General features: G+C 36.8%; 1 protein-coding gene across 1 annotated transcript in view; it reads right to left on the reverse strand.

The window, feature by feature from the left end:
• The window catches only part of nAChRalpha5 (nicotinic Acetylcholine Receptor alpha5), a 79,413-nt gene that overhangs the window by 28,156 nt on the left and 25,128 nt on the right, over positions 1-26,129 (reverse strand). The window contains exons 3-4 of the mRNA XM_089465977.1: positions 13,293-14,968; positions 2,987-3,126 (exon numbers count right to left, since the gene is read on the reverse strand). Coding sequence (XP_089322103.1) covers positions 2,987-3,126; positions 13,293-14,193 — 1,041 coding nt within the window. The 5' untranslated portion in view covers positions 14,194-14,968. The remainder of the gene's footprint in view (positions 1-2,986; positions 3,127-13,292; positions 14,969-26,129) is intronic.

Below are 26,129 nucleotides of genomic sequence, written 5' to 3' on the forward strand. Positions count from 1 at the left end.
TCACTTATAAATTTGCACATTATCGCTCCTACTTCTGACTTTGACAGTCAGTTGGAACAAGAATCATGTTTTATATAAATTGATATGCCAAGTGTTAATACTTGAATCGTTTATGGGCGCATTTGAGAAGTTTGCCACATTGATTGCTGGCGTTAATTGCGGCACATAAGCAGCAAGATTTACATGCAACATCGTGCAGCAGCAATAGCAGCAGCAGCAGCAGCACAATGGCATTTGCCACACCTAAGCAATTCGCAACTTATGCCTTGAATAAAAACTTTAAGCACCGCTCGCTGGCAACAGAGACTCCCAGTCAGCCAGTCAGCCAGTCAGTCCGTCACTCAGTCAGTCAGGTGCACACATACTTCGACTTGACGCGCTGACACTTTGCACAGAACATAAACTTTACGATGAAACAGGAGTAGCAGCAGCAGCAGCAACAACAGCAGCAACAGCAACAACCGTTCTTGTTGCACTGTTCTGGTCCCGTGCTGTTTTACAGGGTAACTGATGGCTGTGTTAACACCCCCAGCTCCAGCTCCAGCTCCACTGTAACAAAATGACCCGATTTTCGCATTTTTATGCCTGGCACAGCGACTGTAATTGCTGTTGTTGTTATTGTTGTTGTTGCTGCTGCTGCTGCTGCTGCTGGAGTGTGTGCGTGCTGCAGTTTTTACTGCCAGCAATTTTTGAGTAACAACTGAAAAGCAGCGAAGAATCAGAAGAGGAAACTTTCTTACTGTGTGAACAACTGGCCGATGACCTGTAGAAAACATTTCACATTCATGAGGAATGATGCTCAGTACTTGTATGAATTTCTGCGATTGTCATCAGTCAGACAATATAATTTTTTATATTTTCTAAAAAAAAATATTTATTCAATTATTACAATTCTCTCACATAATTACATATTTGCCCTTGCACTTCTCATATCCACATCCTACACTATTACAGGGTATAACCAGCCAGTGGCCAAAGCATTGTGCCGCATTTGTTTTCAACTTCATTTTGCAGCAGCAACGAAACGAAATATCGCAACTCGCAGCGCGCAGCTCGCACTTCATTTGGGCTCGCAACTTTTATGTGTGTGAGAGTGTATGCGTGTGTATTTTAGCGGCAGGTGTGAACACAACACATGTGCACAATTTTATTTATTCATTTTATTTACATGCCACATGTGTGTGTGTGTGTGTGTGTGTGTGTGGATTGTGAATGCTTTGCAGCAGTTTTTTCTTCGCTCTGTGTGTGACTTTTAGCGCGCGCCAGTGAATGCGCAGTTGTAGGCCTATTTTTATGCCTCGAGCAGCAGCTATCCCAGTGCAAGCCCAACTGCTGCCATTACTCTCGCTGCTCTCCACTGCACTCCTGCGTGCCACACCCCCTTTTTGACTGTGTGGCTTTCAGGCGCAGTGTCTTTTGTTTGTGCGCTCCATTTTTAGTTTGAATCCCAACTTTGCCTGGGACACTGCGAAGCAGGCAGGCAGACAGGCAACAAACAACACACACTCACACACAGACTTACACTATAGAGAATCTAATATGAATTGAGGTTGTCTCACTAACAAAAGCAAACGCCTAGCACCCGACTTGATATATGTTGGTACAAATGAAAGCCACCTTTGGCTGCCCTCTACGCAACAGAAACTTTGCCCCAATGAATGCAGCATGCAACATGTCTAACACACGCTCACACTCGCTCGCACTCACTCCAGCACTTTACTCTCGCCCACCTTTAGCGAAAGGTGCGAATGAGCCAAATGCCACATGCCACATGCCACATGACGTTGCATGTAATTTGCTCGACACTCGCCTGGCAGGCGGCCTGGCAGGATGTGTGCGTCCTGTCTACATCCAGGCCAGTCAGCCAGCCCGAGAGCTCAAGCCAAGCTGTCATTCAGGGAACACACACACACATACACACACACCTGCACACACCTACACATAGGCAAATAATTAAAATTTCACTTTCTTGGCAATTCACTTTTCATGCACAGCTCACAAAATGGTGTCATCAGCTTTTGTCACCTTCGTTTTTTTTTTCTTCTTCTTCTTCTACAACTTTCACTTTAAAGTTGCCCGCTTAAATGCAAAGCAGCGGAAAATGGATGCAGTTTGAGCGTGACTAATCAATTTTTAATGGAAATGGTAAAGCGCTTAGAACTCCGTGTTAAATAGGTTGACATGCTCCTTGCATAGGAAAAGAAAGGAATATGCGGAAATTTTGTACGTTGTGCTTGGGAATATAAATTTGAAAAAGTTACAGGAATTTAAGTTTCATATAGCGAGCAGAATTTATACACAATACGAAAGCATCTTAGGTGACATTATGAAATTTCCGAAATTGTTTAAAGGGCGTAGACAATTTGAATTCATCTTTAATGCAACTATGAAAAATATTTATCTATAGTTTGAATAAAGTTTTAGATTTTAAAAATATAACAAAAAAGTTTTATATTGCATATTTTATAGTATCACTAATTTTCGGCAACTCTTTATAATATATGAAATGCAATAGCAGTAAAAATATTAAGGCGAAGGAAATGCAATTCTATCTATCTTATGTTTTTTTTTTTATTCTAATTAATTTAAATTATTATTTTTTTTTTATTTATATAAATAAATTATTTAAATAATTGAATAGACTCTTAAAAAATGTATGCCATATTTACTTTAGCCCTGCATATTTATCAAGTACAGAATGATAAAATCTAAATATCTAAATATATCGATTGAGATCACTAAAACTCAAACCATTCAGCTAATTAAAATCTAAACTCAATTTATAATATAATTAATATATTTTTAATAATATATATTCGTTTTTTTTTCGAATATCTGCCGTATCACATTTAATACTTAATTGGTATTAAAAATTTTGGTTTATTATTATCGTAATTTTATGTGCTTTATTTTGTTATTTTATCATTATTATTATATTTTATATATTATATTACATATGTATATCAATAAAATGTTTAGTACTTACCACATCGATAATTTGCATTAAAGTTAAACCAAAGCTTAATTGTAACGGGTCCGACTCGTTGAGAACCGGACGTTCTAGTGTATTATAAGGATCCAATAGATCATGTAACAGTCTCTTTTCATGATATCCTGCTAAGCAAACTGCAAATAGAGAGAAAGACAATGACAAAGATGAAAATTAGTTTTCACAAAGCAACAGCAAAATTGATCAAGAAAAGAACAAAATTCCATAAAAGGGGGTGTGGCCAGAGGCTAGCTGCATATATAGCTGCATGTGTTTGCCATTTGCCGTTTGCCAGCTCACAATAGCACCGCAAATCAACATCAATAATTCGTGCGGCAAATGGAACAAGATATAGTTTTGTGTGAGACGGTGATAGGTCAAAGCGGACACGGGGCAGGGAGGACTGTGGGGGGTATCTGAAATTTATTGATATGTAAAAGTTTACGAGTTTCTGGTTTTCGGTCGATGCAACTTGGTTCACAAGCTGATTCGATGCCTGTTCCGTTCCAGTGTTTGCATGCGGGCGGCACTGAATGAAAGTTTTGCGCTTTCTGTGTCTTTTTTTTTCCTCTCCCCGTTTTATTTTTGTATTTGCCATATGTCTCTGTCCTACAAGCTGCAGCCCGCCTCTCAAGCTCAGTTGTCTCTCTATTGTTCTGGCTTGCGCTTAACAAAGGCAAACTTTTATTGAGCCACAAAGTTTTTAACATACAAATTTTCTTGGTTGCCTTCTGCTGCTGCTTTTGCTTGGACGACTGCTCGCCTTCTTGGCGATAATAAATTGGCTCTGACAAACATACACGCACGCACGCACTCGCACACACACACACAAGCACATACAGAGAGAGAGAGAGGACAAAGACTCTTGTGCTCCGTTATTTGTCTGCCATCGTTATCGTCGAATTATTTATGCATGCAACTGAAAACGAGCAAGAACAACTAAAAATTGGCTGCCTCACTTACCCACTCACTCAGTATCTCTCTTTCTAGCTATCTCTCTCTCTATCTCACTCTAGCCCTTTCTGCATCTCAATTTGATAATTTCTTAAGAGTTCTTTGCAGTTTTTGGATCACAAGTTGCCTTATGCTCTTTCTCCTCCTCCTCCTCCACAGTCTCATCTCTTCACTTTTTTGTGTGCGGCATGCCACACAGCGCACAATGGGAATTTCATGCCACTAAGTAGCATTCAGTGTCGGATTTGTGGCACGAGGCAAGTGCAGCGAAAATTGCGGCTGCGCTTGCTTGAGAATTCATTTTTAATGATTGCCACTTGTGGCGCCCACCCACAATCTCTATGCGAGCTTCTGGGCCAGTGGGCGTGGCAGTAGCAACAGACTGTGTTAATACTCTGCCCCTGGCTCTGTGATGGATTTTCATGAGGTAGGTGCCAGCAGCAGGAAGCACCCGCCAGCAGCCAACTTCAAGTTTGATAATGGCATATTGATTACAATGCCAGCGGGAGAGAGAGAGAGAGAGAGAGAGAGAGAGAAATAGATTGGGGCCGAGAGTGAGCAGAGGCAGGAGCTGCATTTTAATTGCACTCGATTATAATGCAGCTGCGAAATGAAAACGTTTTCGAGTATGACACCATGAATGGGGGCAGTTAGCTATTGGCTGAGCTGTTTGCTATAAAATTAATTAAAATTCAATTTCGGTATTCAAGTAGCGATTATTTTTGGTTTTTTATTGCGAATTTGATAAAATTGCATTTTAATGGGAAACTACAAGCATAAATAATTGCTAAAACTAATATTACTTGTATAACACTATTATATTTATGCCAAATCTATTTAGTTAGTTATTCTAAAAACAAGCCTTTAAGTTATTTCTCTATAATTATTTGTAATTTTAATTATTTAAACTACTTTAATAATGCCTTATTTATTCCAGCTGTTAGACCCAAAAATCAGCACCCCGCTTAGAGGTTTAGGGGATTTACATTTGTATAGAAAGAGCTGACAAGTAACTGATGACCTGTCGATGTCTGCAATTAAGTGCTTTACTCCTACTCTGAGGAAAAGGCCCGAGAGCAAACGATTGCATCAATTCTTCAACGAACTCGTTCACGATTGATGTTCGTTTTTTACGCTCTGAGCTGTTCTCCCACCGTTTCGTTGAGTTAAATAAAGTTTTGTGTGTATGTCTCGGTCTCTCACTGCATCGAGTTGACGTTACTAAGCCGACGATTGTAGCTCGAACACATTGTTAACTCTGCTGCATGGCTATAATTAGTCTACATATGTATGTACGATATATGAGTATACATATGTATATATATTTGACAGGCAGCGAGACAACATTTATTAAAAATAAATATACAAAATATAGTCAGTATACAATACTTTCAACGCATAAATTCTTAGTATATCTCAAATTATTATTTAATACAAATATATATTTAAATTTTAGTTCAATATTTTGTAGCTTTTCGATTTGATTGATTTATTCGATCGAGTGATTTCAAAATAAATCTTGTTTTTATATATATATATTTTTTTTAAGAACTATTTTAAGCGTATATCCTTCTCTATTAATCGTTGCTTAATTAAACTACCCCTTAAAATCACTGTATTTTTATGTAAAACTAACCAACGTCCTTCCCTTACACCAAATGTAATTGCGCACGATTTACATACAAAATGAACACCTAACGAAATTATGCACATAAATTTCAGTTAGTTTTTTGTTTGTTTTTGCGTGTTTTTTCTTAGATTTAATACGCATTTTAGTCTTTTGCCAGGCCTGGCTCGGAAAATGGGTAAAAGTCTTGGTTGTTTTTTTTTTTTTTTTTTACATTCTCAGCTTGTAGCACGTTTGCATATTGCATTCTCTTTACGTGCCTGTTTTGCTTTGCATTTAAAATTAAAAAATTCTTAAACAAAACGCAGCGCCCGCAAGCGTCGCAGCTAACGAGCGCACAGCCTGACAATGGTGGAGGCGGGCGCGGTTGGCGTTGGCGTTGGACGTGGACGTGGGCGGGGCAGCTAAGCCTTTAAGGCAAAGCATTGACATCAGAACACAAAGCAAACAGGCAGCAGCTGCAGCAGCAGAAGCAGAAAAAAAAAATTATAAACAGGGCCAACGTCTGATGAAGTGTCAAAATGAATGTAATAATAAAACAAACAGAGAGGGAGAGAAGATGAGTGAGTGAGAAAGCAAAGCAGAGCAGCGCAACAGGATAAAAGCGCATTGTATATTTAAAATCTACTCTTACACAGCTGAGTCGCTGCTGCTGCTTTTTATTTGCATTGCAGCTGGGCATAAAAAAGCGTAGCATACTTTTTCGGGCAGCGCATTTTCAACAGGAAGCGCAACTAATGAATATGCAGACGGATGCCTGAATGTAATTTGGCGTTTCTTTAAATTGAAAGTAAGACGAAAAAGAGCACCGAGAGCATGAGTCTCCGCTCAAGTTGGAAAACTATTTGGCAATATTTTAGTTTTAGTCAAATTTAAATTGAATTTCAAAAGCAAATCGTTGAGCAAGATAAATGGTATTTGAAATGTGAGAAACAATTACAGACATTTCAAAGTTTTTCTTTAGCAAAAGCTTGACCCAAATTTGCGCCATTAAAATTCCTTAAAGTGGACTGCTTTGAAAAACTGCAAGAAGATAATTCTTGACAATAGTAGAACTATGAATATTGTAATTCTTAAGTTCTGCCTACTTTGAACATAATCTGATCTCAAATTGGATTTAAAAAATCCCTGTTAATTATAGCATTAAATAAAACATTAATTTCTTTTCAATTAAAAATTGATAACTATATTTAGCTATAAATATCCGTATGCTCGTTTGGCATTTTTCGTTTAAATAATTGAACAAGTTTAATATTGTATGCAGATTGATAAATGTTTCGTTTTAGTGAAAGCTAGAGAACTTTCTAGATTTATGTTTACCTACCCATTTGAGTCTTCAATAAAAATCGTATAAAAAACCATCTAAAAAAATTTGTAATATGTACATACTATACAGATATATGTAACTACTTAACTAAAGCAAAATAAAAGCAAAAATTCCATACAAATATCTACTTACTCTTCTCTAGTAAAGACTTTCACAAAACTCATTCAATAGAAATTCTTCTACTTTTCTTTTAAAGAGTTTTTCAGCATAATACCCATAGAATTCTGTTTGGCTTTCCATGCCACGCTTTCAATTCAACTGAAATGTAGCTTCAAGCCCAATTTTATTCGAATATCAACGTCTTAACATTGCTGGAGTGCATCGCACGTACAAATATTTATTCGCTTGATGCTTATACACTTGACGCCCTTTAATGACTCCACATGACAGTTAAATGCTCTAGTCATGGCCTGTTTTGTGGCCTTAACATTTGGCAGCGACTGTTGCCGCCATAAATTGCGGCCATTTTGAAATGCCTTTTCAATGGCTGCACTTCCGTTCAGCTGGCCGTTGTTGTTGCCGTCTTTGGGAGGCTTCGCTTGTTTGGCGGCTGGCCGCATAAAATTGCAATTTTATTGCAGTGAAGCATGAAAAAGTAATTGCTATTTCACAAAGCCAGCGTTGCCACAGAGAGCCACAGCGTAACAATAACAACAACAACAACAAGAGACAAAACAAAAAAAAAAAACGCTGCAACAGCTGCGCCCGGAATATGGTCCAATGCCTGAAGCTCTACGATGAGCCCAAGTCAGTTGAGCCGACTCGACTCTAGCCTAGCCTGGCCCACGACCGCAAAGCACAAGCCAATTTAATGCGCAGCAAAAAAAAAAAAAATAAAAAATAAAAGGCAAAACAAACACAACAAAATTGGTTACAAAGTGCAGCCCGCCTACCACAGCAAGCAATAATAAAAACAACAGCAACAAAAGCTGCCCAGATAAGAGCTGATAAGGAGCACTTTAAATGCTCTATAGCGTATAGCTTTATATATTCTATATCAGCATCAAAAAATAGCATATATCTTAATATTTAATATGAAATTTATATATAATTTAATAATATAAAATATTCATATTATTTTATATCAAATATTAGTGAGTAACTACAAAGCTGTTCAAATTGTAACGCAAGCAAATTTATTTTAATTTATTTAATGATTTTTTTAGGGAAAACGAATTTTAAAGACTTTATTCTTGAATAATCGTTTTTATTAGTAAATAAATGATTTATAGATATAAAACATTTGGTATATATCGAAATGTGAACTTGCTAATCTTAAAAAAATACAGACTTAATTCACCTAGACAACCAATTGAAGCCTAAAAAGCTAGATTCAACTTATGAAACTGTTGAATGATCAACAATAAGTGGACAACTTGTTCTGCTGCTTCTCAAAATATATACTCAATGTCCATTTCATACATTAGACATTTCATCCTAAAGTCAATAAACTCCATCCGTTGAGGGTACTCTCACAAAGAGCTAACAGTTCCGCCATTTGGCACTCCCGCTGTCTGTCGATATTAAAAATTGAAAGCGAAATGAAAACTGACGCGGCGCCAAACCACTTAAGCTACTAAAAACCGATACAAAAGGAGTGAGCCAAAGGTTAAGGGGAATGTGGAGGCGAGCATCAGATGACGGTGGGGGGCAGCCGGGTGAGAGGTCACAGCGCGCGACTCGTTAGACTTGATGGCCTGTCTGAGCAGCCATGTGGCTAAAAGCAATGCTGAGCACAGCAGGACAGCGACACCTGCTAATGGGTTCGAGCGCAATGCACAGAGAAAAAGACTAAGTGAGAGAGGGAGGGAGAAGGATATAAATAAAAACAGAGAAAGAGAGAGAGAACGACTGAGAGCCAACTGGATGCTGAGCATTTTAATAGCGCCAAGGTGACGCTTAACCATTCAAAGCTTAATTTATGCAATAAAAATTTCAACAGACAGCCTAGGATAACCCCAAGCACACACACTCACACACACACACACACAGAGCTGCACCCTAATTGAATACAGCAGCAAAAAGACTAGAGTATTTAATTGCTTATGACTAGCTCTCTGTGTGTTTTCTTTATCTTCTTCTTCTTCTCCTTCTTCTTCTTCTTATCCCTATAAATGATACCTGAGTCGCAGCCAAACTCAACAGAAAAAAAAATGTTACAAATCGAATAGGGCGGTGGGTAGGCGTGTCAGCAAATACCGTTTAGCGTTGAGTGGAGGCCGTCTGACATCCGGGGCGTGGCCTGGCCCATCAATCAAACGCCTACGTCCACTATTCAAATTATGAATGCTATCATATTTGATGATTGATTTCAGCACAGCAGCAAAAATAAAAAATGTTGCGCTTTCATTGTATAGCAACTAAGGGAGAGACTCAGGCATGTATGCTGGTGTGTGTAAGTTATTTGTGCAGCACGATGGGCCTATATATACACACATGTGAGTGAGTGTGCAGATGTTAAAGGCTTGCATGATATTCTGTTTTTCTTTCTTGTGTAAGCCTTTAGCTAATGATGGAAAGAAAGAAAAAAAAGATGGAAAAAAGCATATGACATATAAAGGAAACCGAAGATGAGACGTAGGCGCATATAGATTGATAGAGCTAACAGCCGAATGACAGTTGAAATACATAAGAATTGTGTATATAAATATGTCTATGCATATGCTTATGTATATGTAGCCTAATGTATAATATATGTATGAAGGACTAATGTAAGAGAGAGTTAAAAATGGCTTGAAGAATGTTAGCTGGCAGCATGTTTATAATTAGAAGAATAGCGGATTTCTCATACTCTGCAAAAAAAAAAAAAAAAGAAATCAGAGAGCAATCGATGGATTCGGTTCTTCATCGAGCTTTTTTCTTTGTTTTTTTTTCGCTCTGGTTTTTCTTCGATTATCTGCTTGGGTTAAGAAAAAGTTTTTCGTGTATGTATTGGTATGTATACGAAGGCGGTGTTCGCTGAACACTTTAATATCTTACGTGAATTGAGAACGAATCACATCACTCTATAAACGATATTCGTTGAATGAGCGTCACACGAATAGTTAAATTCGAGACTCTACAAAGAAAACAATAACGAACAAAACCGAAGGCAACTTCTGAGATTGGGAGCATAGCGTAAAATATCAAAAAGTCAACTATTATTTGGAAGCTATGGTCAATCAATGCGGATTAAGCCGAGGTGCACATTTTATTTGCTGTGATATTTTACACACAATAAATAATAACATAAATTATTCTTCAAATAATATTAAAGGCAATATAAAAACTTTAAGCATTACATATTTTAAAAAAATTTATATTTATATTTAAATTTCTTTATATTTCAATACAAGTTCCATCAGCTTGTATAATAAATAATATTTATCTTATTATAGATTATGCAACATATTTTTTCAAGGCGACAATCAATAATTTTCTCCAACCTCATAAATGCTTCTTCTCGTCTTGCTCTCTATCAATTATTAAATTATCCACATGCCTCAGTGCCGTTTATTTTCCAACATTTCTTTCTGCTGTCAAACCCTTTCCACCCACATGTCACACATGTGACATGTTTAAGTATTTCTTAACTTTCTTTATATACATACATCTACATACATACACTTTTTTAAGCCTGCAATTTGCTTATACTTTTAGACTCTGCCTCTCTAGCCATCTCTTTCTCTGCGTCACATTTTCTGCTGCAGCTCGTTAGTGAGTGGCAACAAAAACAACAAGCCAAATAGAAGTTATTAAAATCAACTTGGTCGCTTTTATTTGGCTGTCAAATGGCCAAGCGAAAGAGGAAGAAGTCAGAAAGTCTGAAAGTCTTGAGGTTTCGCATCGTTGTTGAAGTCTTGAAGCATGCCAAAAAGCTTTCCGTAGCAATAAACGTCATAACAGTGCCACTTGGCTGGCCAACGGGGCGTATGAACGATGTCATAGGGCAGCTGCCGCACAAACACACATACACACACACACATGTCGACAAACAGTTCTGCATATGCAGCGACGTTGACGTAGCGCAAAGTTTAAATCTGATTATCGTATGCCAAGGGGCATACACGCACACAGAGAAAGGGCGAAAGAGGAAGAGGGAGAGGCAGAGGCAGAGGAAGAGGAAGAGAGAGCGGCAGAGAGACTCACACATATGGCCGCACAATATGGCATAACGGAAACGGAAGTGCTGCCATAAAATCATAAACATGCACACACGCACATGGACAGCGACAGTTGCTGCTGCTGCTGCTGCATGAAACATGAACTGTGGGCACCAAAACAGACAGACACAACAGCTACTTTGACTGCAGAGCCAAAGACGTTTACAATACACTCACACATACACACACATGCACACAAATGTGTGTGTGTGCATATATCATATAAGTGTTTTCATAGCTGGCAACAGCCGCGACACGCAAAGCTCAACGACTTATTCCGCCTGGGCACAAATCAACACACACACACACACACTGAGCTACACTGTGCCATTGCTGCATGCCCCTGCGCCGCTGCTCAACAACACCTAAGCCGCACTGTGCCCATTAATAAGCTCAATATATGTAAGTGGCAGGCAGCTGGAAGCCGGCAGGCAACCAATAAGCTGCTGCAGCTGCCTCTCCTGCTGCTGCCTCTGCCCCTGCTGCTATGCCTGTCAGCCTAGCCGCCTCCGCCTACATTAAAATTATTGTTGTCAGCGCACAGAATTTCTAAGCTGCTAACAAAACAAAAAAAAAATGTAGTAAAACCCATTAAAAAGGATTTTTGCCAAACTGCACACGAAAATTTGCAACGCAAAATGCAAATGGAAAAGCCAAAGGCATCTCTGGTGGAGCTATCCCCCACCCTCCCTCCCTCTCTCGCTCTGCCTCTCTCTCTGTCTCTCTCTCTCTCTCTCTCTGGCATGGTAAAATATTTGCTAAAAGTATTTGGTGTCATGCTAAATTGTTGCAGCTAAGCGTCACACACAACACTGTGCAACATAAACTGCGAACAAGCAGCCGAGCAGAAAATATTTGCATATTTTCAATTTGATTTACTTTGTGGGTATTTCATAAAGTGAAACATAATACGTTTTTGTCCACCAGCTAAATTACTTGGCTATTTTATTTATGTATACATCTAAAATAGGAAAGGGTGATATCTGACATGCAGAGAGAGTTTTCCAATCTTACCTAAAATTACATTTAAATCTTATGGTAAGTACTGTTTTATATTTATTTTGGAAACTATGAAGTTCTATATAAAATAGAAATTTAGCGTATCATTATTTTGATAAAATTCGTGTGAAAGGTAGAGGGAGGACCTTTCAAAAGAAATTATATATATATTTGATCAAAATGAAGAGCTTAATCCATGAAACCTCGACTTTTTCCTTTAGAGCCACCTATAAAGCATACACATATCAAATAATCGATAACTACTTTCGCTTCCAGGTAATCGATTAAAAAGAATATTGGACCTCACATATTATATTTTATTTCCTACGCCTTTCAAACTCTTCCTCTCTATCTCACTTTCTCTGCCCATCTCTCTGCCTCTTCTTATATATCTTGCTCATTATCTATCGAAATATTTCTCTTTATATTCGATTTAATTTGCACATATTTTTAGTGTTAAAATTGATTTACCCTAAATAAATTTGTTTTCTGAAAATTCTGGATATAGTAACTCTTCCATTCTTCCTCTTCTTTCCCCGCAATACACTCACAATTAATTTTAAATTCCCAAGCGCTTCGTTTACCTTTTGTTTGAGGATTATATTTATACCGAGCATACTTTTGAGCGTTTTAAACTGTCTACACAATTCATTCAGGTGGCAACCGCTCAACTGCTGTCTTTGTGTGGCAACAGCAACAACAACAAAACCGGCAGCAGTAAAAAAAAAAGGAAAATTCAGCCCTAGGCGCAGACGCTTTCAAGTGCCATAGACAGCCAGGCGACCGAGGAGGCTGCGGCTGCGACTGAGGTTGTCTCTGAGACTGAGGTCGGGCCTCTTTCAGCTGCTGCTGTTGTTGTTGCCGGCATGCTTCACTTGAAGCTGTCGTAAATGTCACAACTAACAAACGCCCCCACGGAACACACAAAAAAAAAATAAATAAAATAAAAGTAAGGAGAGAGAAACAGATGAGATTGCGCCCACCCTTGAGTGGTTTTATGTGTCAAAGTGACAATATGTTGCCGGCGTGCATTATGAAGTTGCCGCCGCCGCTGTTGTTGTTGCTGTTGCTGGCATGCAGCTAAACAATATGACAGCTTGTGCGGCAACAGTTGTTGCCAAGTGGTTGCGACACCAACAAAACACACTAAAGAGGCAATGTTGTTGCTGCCGTTGCTGTTGTTGTTGTAGCACAAGTGCTTGCACTTGTCTAAGATTATTGTTAAGTGTTTAATTGTTGTTGAGTCTCACTTACCTTTAGCAGATAAATTCAAATATATCAGTAAAAATATCCATGAGTGTTTATTTAGTCCGTTGATTAGATGTGTACCGCTGCAACTGTTGCTACTGCTGCTGTTGTTGTTGCTGCTGCTGTTGCTGCTACTGCTGCTGGCGCTTGTGCTGTTGCTGCTGCTACGTCTGCAATTGCTTAGCAGCTGCACTAGATAGGAAATAATGGCGGTGGTTGTGCCAGCAAACGCTCGTAGCAATATTGCTGCACGCTGTTGCAGCTGCAGCTGCATTTGCCACAATCTCAACGCTGGCAGCAACAGTTGCAATGCTATGCCAACGCTAATTGGCCACAGGCCATGAAATGAATTGATGCTGTTGCTCTCACTGTTGCTGCTTTGATTGCTGTTGCTGTTGCCGTTGCTGTTGCTATTGCTGAGTGTTGTTGCTGCTGTTGCTGGTGTTGTTAGTTGTTTTCTTTTTCGCCGCCGACGTAATCTTTGCCGCTTGCGTGCGCACAGTCTTATGTTTGGGTATGTTGCTTGATTGCTGCCGCCTTTGGCCGCCGACAACATGTTGCTGTCTAGCTGTTGCTGTTGCTGTTGCTCCTGCAAAGCTCTTGCATTATATAAAACTACATGCTGTTTTTTTGTTGTTGCTAATGCTGTGGTGATGCTGCTGCTGCTGCTGCCGCTGTTGTTGTTGTTGTTGTTGCCGTTGCTGTTACTATGGTGTTTTGTACTTAAGCTCTTTAGTTGCTGTTGAGTAAGTTGGTTGTTGCTGTTGCTGTTGTTGTTGTGTGCTAATCTAAAAGCTAGTTGCTGTTGCTGCTGCTGTTGCTGCTGCTGTTTCTGCTGCTGCTGCTGCTGCTGCAGCCACAGCTCTTCATCATCAACTTCACTCAGCTTCAGTTGCGCATTTTTCATAGTCTCTTCGGTGTTTGCTGTTGACGAGGCGCGTATATTTTACTTTAATCCTCTTTCTCTCTCCGTCTCTCTCCTGCTTTATTCCTCTACTCCTTTGGCTCTGTCAGTTTCGTTTCCTTCTTGCTGGCTTACATTGTCTCTAGCTCTATTTTCTTTTTTCTGTTGCTGCTTAATAACTCTTAATTTTACAAAAAATCTCCCAACTTGCTTTTTTCTTCTTTCTGCTCTTCTCTTTCAATATATGGCGAGTATATGCTTTATTGTTTGCAATATTATTATATTGTTGTTGTGTTGTTGTTTTTCTTCTTTGTCTTCTTCTTTTTTCCAACTTTGCTTTCTTTGTTTGTCTTTACAACCCAAAGAGTCTCTGTGTGTGTTTGGTTATTCTCTTACAGTTAAAGTTTTTCCACTTCAGCTTCGGCTTTTCTTTGCTTTTCTTTTCTTCCTTTTTATTTGCTGTTTTTTGTTTAGTGCATTTTTTCCGTGTTTAAGCGTCTTGTAAATTATTATTTTATATCATATTCTCAAGTGTACGCAGCTGTTGAGTTTGTAAAATTTTCTTTTTTCTCTAGTATTTCTAGTATATTTTTTAAATATATATCTATATATGTCTTTATATATTGCGCAATTGAATTGTTAGTTGCTGTTGCTGTTGTTGTCGGGTTTCTTGTTGTATTTGTATTTGTAATTGTTGCAATTGCAGTTTTTAGATGGCAGTGCTTTGTAGCTCTTTGCTATTGTTGCTGTTGCTCTTTATTGCTGTGGCAAGACGGGCCTGCAAAGAGAAGGAAAAGAAAGTAGATTATATAATAAGCATTTAAAAAAAAATATATATATGTATGTAATAAAAATATAATTATTTATTTTTATATATTATAAATAAATATGAATATTATCAATTATGTGAAGCTATCAAATATATAAATATATAAAGCAAAAGTAAAAAAATAATAATAATAATAATAATAATAGTAGTAAAAGCCGTAAAAATAGTTGTAGTAATAATAGCTGTAGTATTAGTAGTAACAGTAAAAATATAAGTAGTCGTAGTAGAAGTAGAATAAATGTTGAAAGAGTTATAATGAAGAGAGATATTGCTATACATGCTAAACGAGAAAATTAATAAAAATTCAGAAAACACTTCGCGAAGGATTCTGAAATCTGAAATGTAATTCTGATATCGGTGTATCCTTTCCGCATTAGCACTTGAATCAATTCTTAACTTGATGAGCAAAATAATTTATGCACATTGAATCCCGTTGACCTGCATAATAATTGTATTCATTATTCAAGTATTTTCAACAGCTTGCTCTTGAGTTTCCAAAACTACAAAGTTACTTGCAAGCATTTGATAAAGTTATTATGTCAAATTTCCATCAGATACAATGCAAAATGCCTGCCTCTGGATAAATATGTATTAGGCTAACGAAGATATTTCAGGCTTTGAGCTAGAGACCAGAAGACTTTAAATCAATTATGTGAACAAATTGGGGCAGCCTTGTATGTTTTTGACTTGAATATATACCTGGATATGTAGACATCTATAGATATCATTAATATCTCATTTAGGCTAACAATTGCATTGAGCGCATTTCAAATAGATTTTGTGCACTAAATGTGGAGCGCATTGTGTAGAATGTCAAAGCTAAATGAACACATGCAGCGCAGCTTTGTAGAGCTAAACTAATGAAAATCGTTTCAATTGTGGCAGTGGCAGTGGCAACAATTGCGACGAGGAGACATCGAAGGGCGTTGTTGCAAGATTTTCAGTTTCAATTACAGTTCAAAACTAATTAGTTTGCCTAAAACAATAAAGCCAAAACATTTTGCATGCTAATCGCTTGGTTGGAATTTGTGCAGCTGCTGCTGCAACTTCGACAAGAGAGACAGGGAGTGAGAGAGAGAGAGAGAGACGGAGAGAGAGAGGAAAATAGAGGTCGTTGTTTGACATGCTGGTCAGGCCTGGCAGACAGGCCTACTTAATGCTGCATGGCAAGCAGCCTTTTGGTCTGTGGCTCGCATAAATAATGCGTATGCAAAACAATAAATGCACAAGTGCATCCTGGGCGCCTGGCATATCCTGTGTGTGTATGTCTTTTGCAACCAAATGACCAAATATAGCAGTTGCAGCTGCAGTTTGAGCCTCACAACAAATGCAAATGCTAAACTTTCCAAATGGGTTTCGCCAGGAGTTTTTGGGCGTTGGGGCGTTGGGGCGACGGTGACGTTGACGTTGACGTTGACGTTGATGGACATGTGCGGGACATTTATGGCATGTCCTGCTGCGGCAGGACACTTGACAGCCAGCACAAGCAAAGGCCTTGATGCATATTCATAACCAAAAACTTGTTACATTCTGCACAAAACACAACTTTTGCATAAGAATAACCCGAAAAACAGAAAGAAACAGGCGAAAGCTGAGCAATTGCAATTTGCCAAGTGGCAGAGCCCAGGTGCAGGTTGGCTCGATGAATTTAGTAAAAGGCTTAATCAGTGCTGTGTTTGGGTGGGTTTCTAAGCGCTCGCTTGTTGCCTTATCGTGCAACTGTCAATTGCTTTTTAATAGCGCAAATACATATTTTTGGCAACAGTGGCGATAGTCAAATGAAATAGGAGAGCAAGAACGGGAACGCAAGATTGATAGATATAGGTATGCAGACACTTAAAATGTAAGTAAGCCAGACTTGACAAGCCATTGACTGCGTATAAAGTGAAATATATTGCTGCAAATGTTTAGCAAATTAAGGATATATAAATTTAGCTATTTTTCTCAGAAGAATTCACTTACTTACAGCTATATGTATACTCTGGGACAGCTACATAAAACAGCTCTTTAATTGTTTTGTGATAATCTCAATGGAAATTTAATTCTTGTGTATTATGGCTATGATCAAATGTACATATATATGAAGCAGTAAAATATGTTACAGGCAAACTGATTTCAACTCTCATGTCAGCTAGTTATATATATTAGAGCAACCCAGAAAAACTTAGAAAATATAGATAAATTATAAATACTGAGGGAATTTTCTTCATTTGCCTATAGATGCCCTAAGTTTGTTTAATTAATTTAATAATTTTTTAACGCCGCTCTTACGATTTTAAACTGAAGTTAGAAAAGTTCGTAAGCAAATGCTCCAACAGCTTACAGAAGTGATGTATACAACGTACTTTTATAAATATTATCCATTAATACTAAAAAAAAATACCAATAGACCAATATCGAATTTAAAGCTAAAAATAAAAGTTTTTTCATTATTTTATATGAAAAATTTATAAAAATTCATCTAGGGAATCTTCTGGTCTTTTTATAATAACTTTGACAATAGATATTGCGTATACAAGAAAAAAATCATCTCAAACAAACATACTGTTAATTAAATTGTAATATCTTAAATACCGAATGAGAGAGGGAGAGACAGAGACAGAGAGAGAGAGGGATAAAGAGGGTCCTAAGATAGCCAGAGAAAGCTGTCAGCTGCAGGTCAAATTGAAAGAAAATGAAAATAGTTTTTGCAGCAGGAGAGCACAGCACAGCTCCTGCTCCTCCAGCAGTTGAACAATATTTTGCATCTTCCAGCTGACAGTGTAATTTGATAAATGCTTCAGCTCAACTAGTTTGAAGAGCTAAAAACAAAAACCTCAGAGCTTCTGAGAGTGACGTAGGTAGAAAGGGTGATATTGTTATGCAATCCGATTGGCTGTCAAAAAGTTGCATGCAAATGTATTTTGTATGCAAATCATTTTCCTGGCTAATAAACGAGTGCTTTCAATTTTAGTTTTGAATAATTTGCCAGGATAACAATCTAGTATATCGTTACAAATTTTGTGCAAAATATTGCATATTCATGAAATGGAAACCGATAATTTTCTGTGAGGGCTAGATAGAACAATTTGTTGTCAAATTAGCTTCTCTATTTCTCACACTTTATCAGCGCACTTAACTTGCGTTCACTAAATTCTTGTCACATGCAAAAAACAACTTGAAAAGCCGCTAGACAAATGGCTGTGTATAAAACCATTCGTAGTACGCGCAGTTTGTCATTGGGGTTTTCAACTTTTTTCAGTGTTTCTCTTCTTCTTTTTCTTTTTTTTAGCTACAAACGAATGCTTGCCCCGAAATCCACTTGTACAAATATTAATTTTCCGCCACTGTCGCCAGCGCTCGAACAACAGCCGCAGCGCAAGCCCAAAACATGGCTAAGAACATTTTGCACATAATTCTTTCCAGCCGCAAAATAATACAAAAAAAAAAGTCCAACTTAAGAGGCAAAAAATAAAAATGGGAGAGAGGCAGCAAAAAAACTTTTGCTGCACACAAAACGAATTCATAATTCATTGAGCGAGACGCAGGAAGTAACGAAAGGAAAAGATAGGGCACAGAGAAATGGGCCTCAGGGCCTGGGACCTCAACTAAGAGTTCTGCCACTGTCCGCCATATCATTTACGCCATGCAGCCCAAAGTGTGTGAGTGTGTGAGCGTCGGCATATGTACACCCTGTAAAAAATTGGCAGGCATATGAGAGACTTAGGCTTTTGAATATATGCTATATGTGGAGCTAGGCGGAATATTGAAAAGAGCAGGGAAAATAAATTATACTTAACCCCAGCAGATCAGTATGCCACAAAAAAACTACTAGGTATCTATGATATTTTATATTTATAAAATTAGATAATGAAATAATTCTCGAAATTAAGCTATGGTAACTTTTCGTCTCTCCACAATTTTATAATTCTATTTTCAGTTTCATTTTTGTTTTTTCTTCTGTTTCAACGATGAAAATTAATTTGCTCACGCGCCAGTCGAGAGTCGCCTAGCAGTCGTTGTCGCTCAAAAAATTGGTTTCATCTGCAATGCGACGCGGTTCGCTTAGCCGCAGTGTCCACATTTCAACCGCGTCCCGCCCAGCCTCCTACGGAAATATGCGAAAATGGCATCCATTTTATGCACACACAACTCGTGTGGCGGCTAGCGCATAAATTTCATAAAATTTCATGAAATTCCATACATCAATATAACGATTCGAATAGGGGCCAATAGGGCCAGCGAATATCTTTATAAATGGACATAAAGGGCCTGGCGGCGTGCACTTCAGCTGATTAGGCAAACAAGAGGACGAAGTGACTGAGTGAGTGAGTTAGAGTGTGATGGGTAAAAGTGCAAAAGAGACAGAGGCGAACGCATAAACCCGCACAAAAATGCAATCAAATTATTTACAGCTGCATTGCAACACGCAGCGTATGCGCAATATTTTTTTATTTCACTTGGCAAACAGCCAAAACGAAATAGCTATGAAAAGCGACAACCAGTTTTAGCCTTTTGTGCCCGTGCCCAGGTGCTAAATTAAATATCTAAATATATATATTTTTCGTCTGGCCGCCAAGTGAACCATCAAATGGTCTGCCTGTCCACGCCAACAATTTCACCTGACCCTGGGCGCTTCTCTCTTTTATGCAACTCAACTTCTCCTCTTTTCTTTTTTGGCCAAACTCAATTGCAGTTTACACGTTGCTCTGTGCACTTTGCTTTTTATCTTTGGTGGCATCCTGAACATTCCGACATTTCGGCTCTCAACTGTCACCAGCTGCTGGCCCTGAAGACATTTAGCAAGCTGCAATTTGCTCAACAAACATGTTTATTAAGTTGTCTGGGAGATAAGTTTAGCGGAATGGTTAGGCAGGCTGGAGAGTTTAAGTTGAATTGAATAATATTATGAATTATAAATTGAGCTATTGATATATAATAATTTTATCTTTAATGCAGATAAATAGAATATAATACAAATATATTCTAATAAAAATAAACAGAAGTTTTTGAATATATTTTTATATTATATTTGAATAAAAATTCTAAGCTTAATATCATTGACGCTAGATGAACAGTGGCTCATGTTAATATATAATAAACTCGTGAAGTAAATAAAATTAAAAGGATGAAAATAAAATAATAAAAATATTGGGGATAAAATATATAAAAAATAAAATTAAAGTAAAAAAAAAAATAAATATTTTTTTTAAATAATTTATTTATATATTTTTTTATTTTGTTTAATTTTTTTTTAATTCTTAAAATAAATTAAATAAATAAAACAAAATGAAATAATAAATAAATTAATTATTTAGAAATTAAAAACTGAAACAAAAATAAATAAATAAGTTCAATAAAATAAATATAATAAATAAATTCATAAATCAAAATAAAAAATAAAATAATAAAAATAAAAATAAAATAAAATTCCCTTTATATACGTATATGCTTCTACGATTTATAGAAATCATATGTAAAGCATTCCTATAAATCGTTGCTGAGGTTTAAGGTCACCCTTAACTCTCTTAAATATGATATCTAATCAGAAAATTATTTAAAAAATGTCTTTCTATTAATTATGCTAAAATCAATGCACGATGTTGAATCAAATTATAAAACAATAGAAAATTCTTCTCTATTAAAACCTACTCAAAATCTACTCAACTAAATTTATTCACCCACAAGCCTCTGTCAACCTGAAATACCGTCCACAATCTTTAAAGCAGAATTAGTTAGCACATTCTCTTCATCTCTTGTCGACTCACTGTATACAAAATTCAATTTCAATAATAATTGAAATAATTTACCTGATTTATGCCAAAATATTTATCACTCTGCCTAAGCATGGTCCAAGCCATGACAGTAACCACAACCACAACAACCACGAGCTTGAGCTAGTAAATTTTCAATACATTTAAGCTGCCAAGTTCTGGTAAGATTAACGCCATGTCCTTTGCTGCCCAACTGTTAACACTGTTCTGTTCTGGCCATCTAGAACTGTTTTTGAACCATTTACCCAGCAGGCAGTGGCAGCAGAAAGGGCAGCAATAGAGAAAAAAAATGTCAACGTGCTGAAAAGTTTGCACAAAGGCAAACCAAATAACAATAAGAACAACAAACGAACCCTTTTTCTTGCCAGTGCTATCGTCCTGTCGAATTAACTATAAAGGATTATATTAGCAATATTTTATGTGATTTCTTAACGGCCCTCCACTAAATTTTCTGCGTGCGGGCAGCCAATTGACATGGAACAATGCGACATGTCCCACACAGGCCTCTGCCCCCACTCCTGCTCGTGTGCCCCAATATACTGATAGCATCTTGCCACAGCCAACAAATGCGACAGTGTGTCAGTTGGCATGTGCGGGTGTGTGCATGGGCAGTGTAGATATGTATATGCGTGTGTGTGTGTGCACGCGTGTCTATGTGTGGGTGTATCAGAGTAGTCGGACTCTGGTCATTATGGCATGTAATTTATTTCTGTACTAAGCAGTATTTCTATGGCAAAGGGATTTGTTTTTGCTAAAATATGATTATCCTTGGCGGGGAGCTTATGGTCATGGATACTCTTTAATGGAATCATCTATTGAAGCTTTAGCTTCTATTTACAAGGTATATCAATATTCAAGGGTATCAATCGCTTATAATATTTTTATATTATTTAATATATGAATTGTAGCATTCTGCTGAAATATACTGTCACTTTATAATTAATTTTTATTTATTTTCAAGTTTACTACACATGATTTCTGGCTTTATTTTTCTTCTCTTATTTATAGCGAAATATGTTTCTAGATAGTATAAATACTGTACATAAATATTTTTCTAAATATTATGAAAACAGGGCATTAATTTTTCTAGGCACATCTAATTTAATTGCTACGCAATTAAAAGTTTTTAATATCTTTTTATTTATTTTATTATATATATATATATATATTTATATATATATATATATATATATATATATATATATATATATATATATATATATATATATATATATATATATATATATATATATATATATATACAGTGACGAGCAAAACTGTAACACGAATTCATTGTTGCAACTTCAAGAGTCTGTATTTTTGCTTCTACTATATGGATGTTTAAGATCTTAATTTTATTTTGTTAGTATGGTATTTAGCTGTCTTACCTGAAAGTTTGAAATCATTCGGTTGGCTGGAATAATTATAAAAAATAAAAATGTAAAGAAAGTCAAATGTTACAGTTTTGCACCCGGGTCATTTTTCAACAAATGTATTTATTAATAATTTTTTAATAATTAATGCATAGCACTTTTGACTTTTTTTGCTCATTAGTATCATTTGCCATCATTTTTGTGTACCGTCGCACCATTTCAGCAAAGTCGCGCACCAAATGTCCTTGTTCCTCTCCAACAGCTCTTTCATTCCATTTGGAGCCACCCATAATTCGCAAGCTGCGATTTCACATGACTCCATATATTTTCAATGATATTCATGTCTGAAGAGTATTCAGGACACTTCAGGGACTTGAATCCTTGCCATATTATCCACTTTTTGACCAAATTAGACGTGTTCTTTGAGTCATTGTTCTGCATTTTTCAGTAGTAAAACCCATATGTTCACTTAATTCTCCCAAATTCTTTTGTAAAATGATCAGGTATTGCTCATGAAACGTTATTCCATCGATTAATACCAAGAGTCCAGCACAATTTTTGTTTATTCTCCCCCAAACCAAAAGAGAGCAGCCACTGCGCTTGACAGTTTGCCTTACTGTAATGTTACAGTCAACAGACTGGACTGTAGGATCTCTATGCTAATGCCGAGATTATCCATATGACTCAAAATGGTTGTTCATTGTTTCATCTGACTATATTAACAGTTTCAAGTCATATGGACAATTCTGGCATTAGCTAAATGCTCCTACAGTCCAGTCTGTTGACTGTAACATTACAGTAAGGCAAACTGTCAAGCGCAGTGGCTGCTCTCTTTTGGTTTGGGGGAGAATAAACAAAAATTGTGCTGGACTCTTGGTATTAATCGATGGAATAACGTTTCATGAGCAATACCTGATCATTTTACAAAAGAATTTGGGAGAATTAAGTGAACATATGGGTTTTACTACTGAAAAATGCAGAACAATGACTCAAAGAACACGTCTAATTTGGTCAAAAAGTGGATAATATGGCAAGGATTCAAGTCCCTGAAGTGTCCTGAATACTCTTCAGACATGAATATCATTGAAAATATATGGAGTCATGTGAAATCGCAGCTTGCGAATTATGGGTGGCTCCAAATGGAATGAAAGAGCTGTTGGAGAGGAACAAGGACATTTGGTGCGCGACTTTGCTGAAATGGTGCGACGGTACACAAAAATGATGGCAAATGATACTAATGAGCAAAAAAAGTCAAAAGTGCTATGCATTAATTATTAAAAAATTATTAATAAATACATTTGTTGAAAAATGACCCGGGTGCAAAACTGTAACATTTGACTTTCTTTACATTTTTATTTTTTATAATTATTCCAGCCAACCGAATGATTTCAAACTTTCAGGTAAGACAGCTAAATACCATACTAACAAAATAAAATTAAGATCTTAAACATCCATATAGTAGAAGCAAAAATACAGACTCTTGAAGTTACAACAATGAATTCGTGTTACAGTTTTGCTCGTCACTGTATATATATATATATATATATATATATATATATATATATATATATATATATATATATATATATATTTTTTTTTTTTTTTTTTTTTTTTTAATTACAGGATACACCTTAGTCACTTATATAATTTTTGCTTTTTATTTGTTTACTGACAGTCCGTTTCTTTATGACACTCACTTGGTTTTTGACTGAAGCAAGAATCGTTTCCTCCCATTTTCTTCATTTTTTCCACACACAGTTGCATTGAAAGATTCTTTTATTATTTATTTTCTTTTTTCTTGCCGATGTTAGTTTGGCGAATAGCAACGGACTCATAAGCTTTATTGCTGCTCTTGCACTCTCGCTTTCCTCTTATTCTTCTGCCTCTCTCCCTCTCTCTCCTTCACTCTCTCTCACTCACTCTGTGCTGTTCAGTTTTGGGAGCGTGTCATTTTATGTTCATGGCCTGTTCCATTAAATTGGCCATATTTTTGCGCATAAACAAACGCTGCATAGTTCGCGCGAACCCTTCGTCCCCCCACACCCACACACACAACTTCACACTACTGATCAATGAGCTGGAAGCATTCTGGAACCGTCCCTAAGTAAATAGTTCAACATATCGCACAATGCATAGCTTATAAGCGTTCATAAAAAGTTGTATAGAAATTTCGTTTAACAAAAATTGCACAGCTCAGATTTTCATAGAATTTGCTGGAAACTTTAGGAGTTTTCGAATTGCCAATTGCTAGGGCGGGAAAAGTCTAGAAAATTGTTGGAATTGCGAAGATTTGATTGAATATTTATATTTATATTAATTTGAGTGAACAAACTCCATTACTATTTTCGTTTATTTTTAAATTTTATTAAAACTGATTTTATATATATTAATTATTATTATTTGTATTTTTATTAATTTATTTATTAATTTATTTATTTTTTTTTTTTTTTTCAAGTATATATTTAAAATTTATTTTGAACTTATATATATTTTTAAAGAATGAAAATCACTTTTTAAATTTCGAATACTTCCCCTAACCCCTTTTAATTTATCTAGTTGACAAATGCCCAAGTATTTATCTCTGTTTCAATTCTGCTTACTAAGAAATTAGCTCGGCACTCTCCCTAATTACGCACATCAATTGCTGCTGTCTAGGTAATAAAAGCCCTCATTCAGCAAAGTGTTCCCCTCTCCCTGCTGAGGCGCCTTTAATCAACTCGTTGCCAGGGTCAATGCAGCCGCTACTTGAACTGCATTTCAATTGCGGCCGCTGCTCTTGATTTGAAGATGTCTGGTTCATGGTTCGCTGTATTGGTCTGCACTAGATTACAGGGTATAACCCATTGGCCGTGCAATGGGTGCAATGAACGCGGGACGTACGCGGAGCCCATAAAACACGTTCATGTCCCGTCCGTTTGGGTCATAAAACAATTGTTTGGCGTCGCATTTTGCATTTTAAATGCAAATAAATTATTTTTGTCGAACGCACATGGCTTTAGAAGCAAGCGAAATTTATGGCCGGACAGCGTGGGACAGTCGACGTGGGTGGAGGCGACAGGGGCCATCAGCATCAGCATCATCATCATCATCATCATCTATGAGGCAATAGCTGCAACAAACATGACAAACATGTCTCATGAATATTTGCCAGTTGTCGCTGTCGATGTTTCGCATGGCATTTCTGTCAAGCTGTTTGTCGATTGTTCTTGTTTGTTTGTTTGCCTGTTGGTTGCTTGCTCACTGTCTATTTGATGCTCCTGCTGTGCTGTGCTGTGCTGTGCTGTACTGCGGTTGCTTTTGCCTGACAGCCTTCAGCAGATATATTGCAGCCTGCATGCATGCATTTATTAAAAACGGCCAACACTTTTGCCAACCACTACAAATGCCCTTATGGACATACTCTGTGTTGTTCTTTTCCAATATTTATATCTACAGTACATATTGAATGTATATATGCTCCCTCAGTATATATTCTTCCTCATAAAACCAGCTTAAATAATGCATGTGCCTGAATTACATTAACATTCACACTCTCCTTGCTCTCGTTCAGCGTGGCCTCTTGGCTCTTGTTGCATTGTTTTCTCGCATTTCTTTCCAATTTACTTGACAATTATTTATGGCACACGACCTGTCAGGGCTGCTACTGCCAGATACGGGTGTCAAATATGCCAAAAGATATTTATGCACATTAATAAGCAACAGTCAGATTGTTAATTAACGAGCCTTCACACACAAATTGGTTGAATATAAAGGAAACAATGAAACTATCGAGGAATTGAGAAAAAGAAGATATTCAGGTGCAGGTGCCGAACAATGAAGGAACGTAATAAAACATAATAAAAAATATTTTGAAAAATAATATATATTATGTAGTTTTGGAAAATCGATAAGAACAATTATAAATTTAAAGTTAAAAAAAAAAAAAATGTTGTCTTTTTATTAAATATAAAAATTTTTTATTTAATTAAATATATATATATATAT

The sequence above is a fragment of the Drosophila arizonae genome, chromosome 3 (assembly GCF_054131065.1).
Source record: "Drosophila arizonae isolate 15081-1271.41 chromosome 3, UAZ_ARI_1.0, whole genome shotgun sequence".
Lineage (NCBI taxonomy): Eukaryota > Metazoa > Arthropoda > Insecta > Diptera > Drosophilidae > Drosophila > Drosophila arizonae.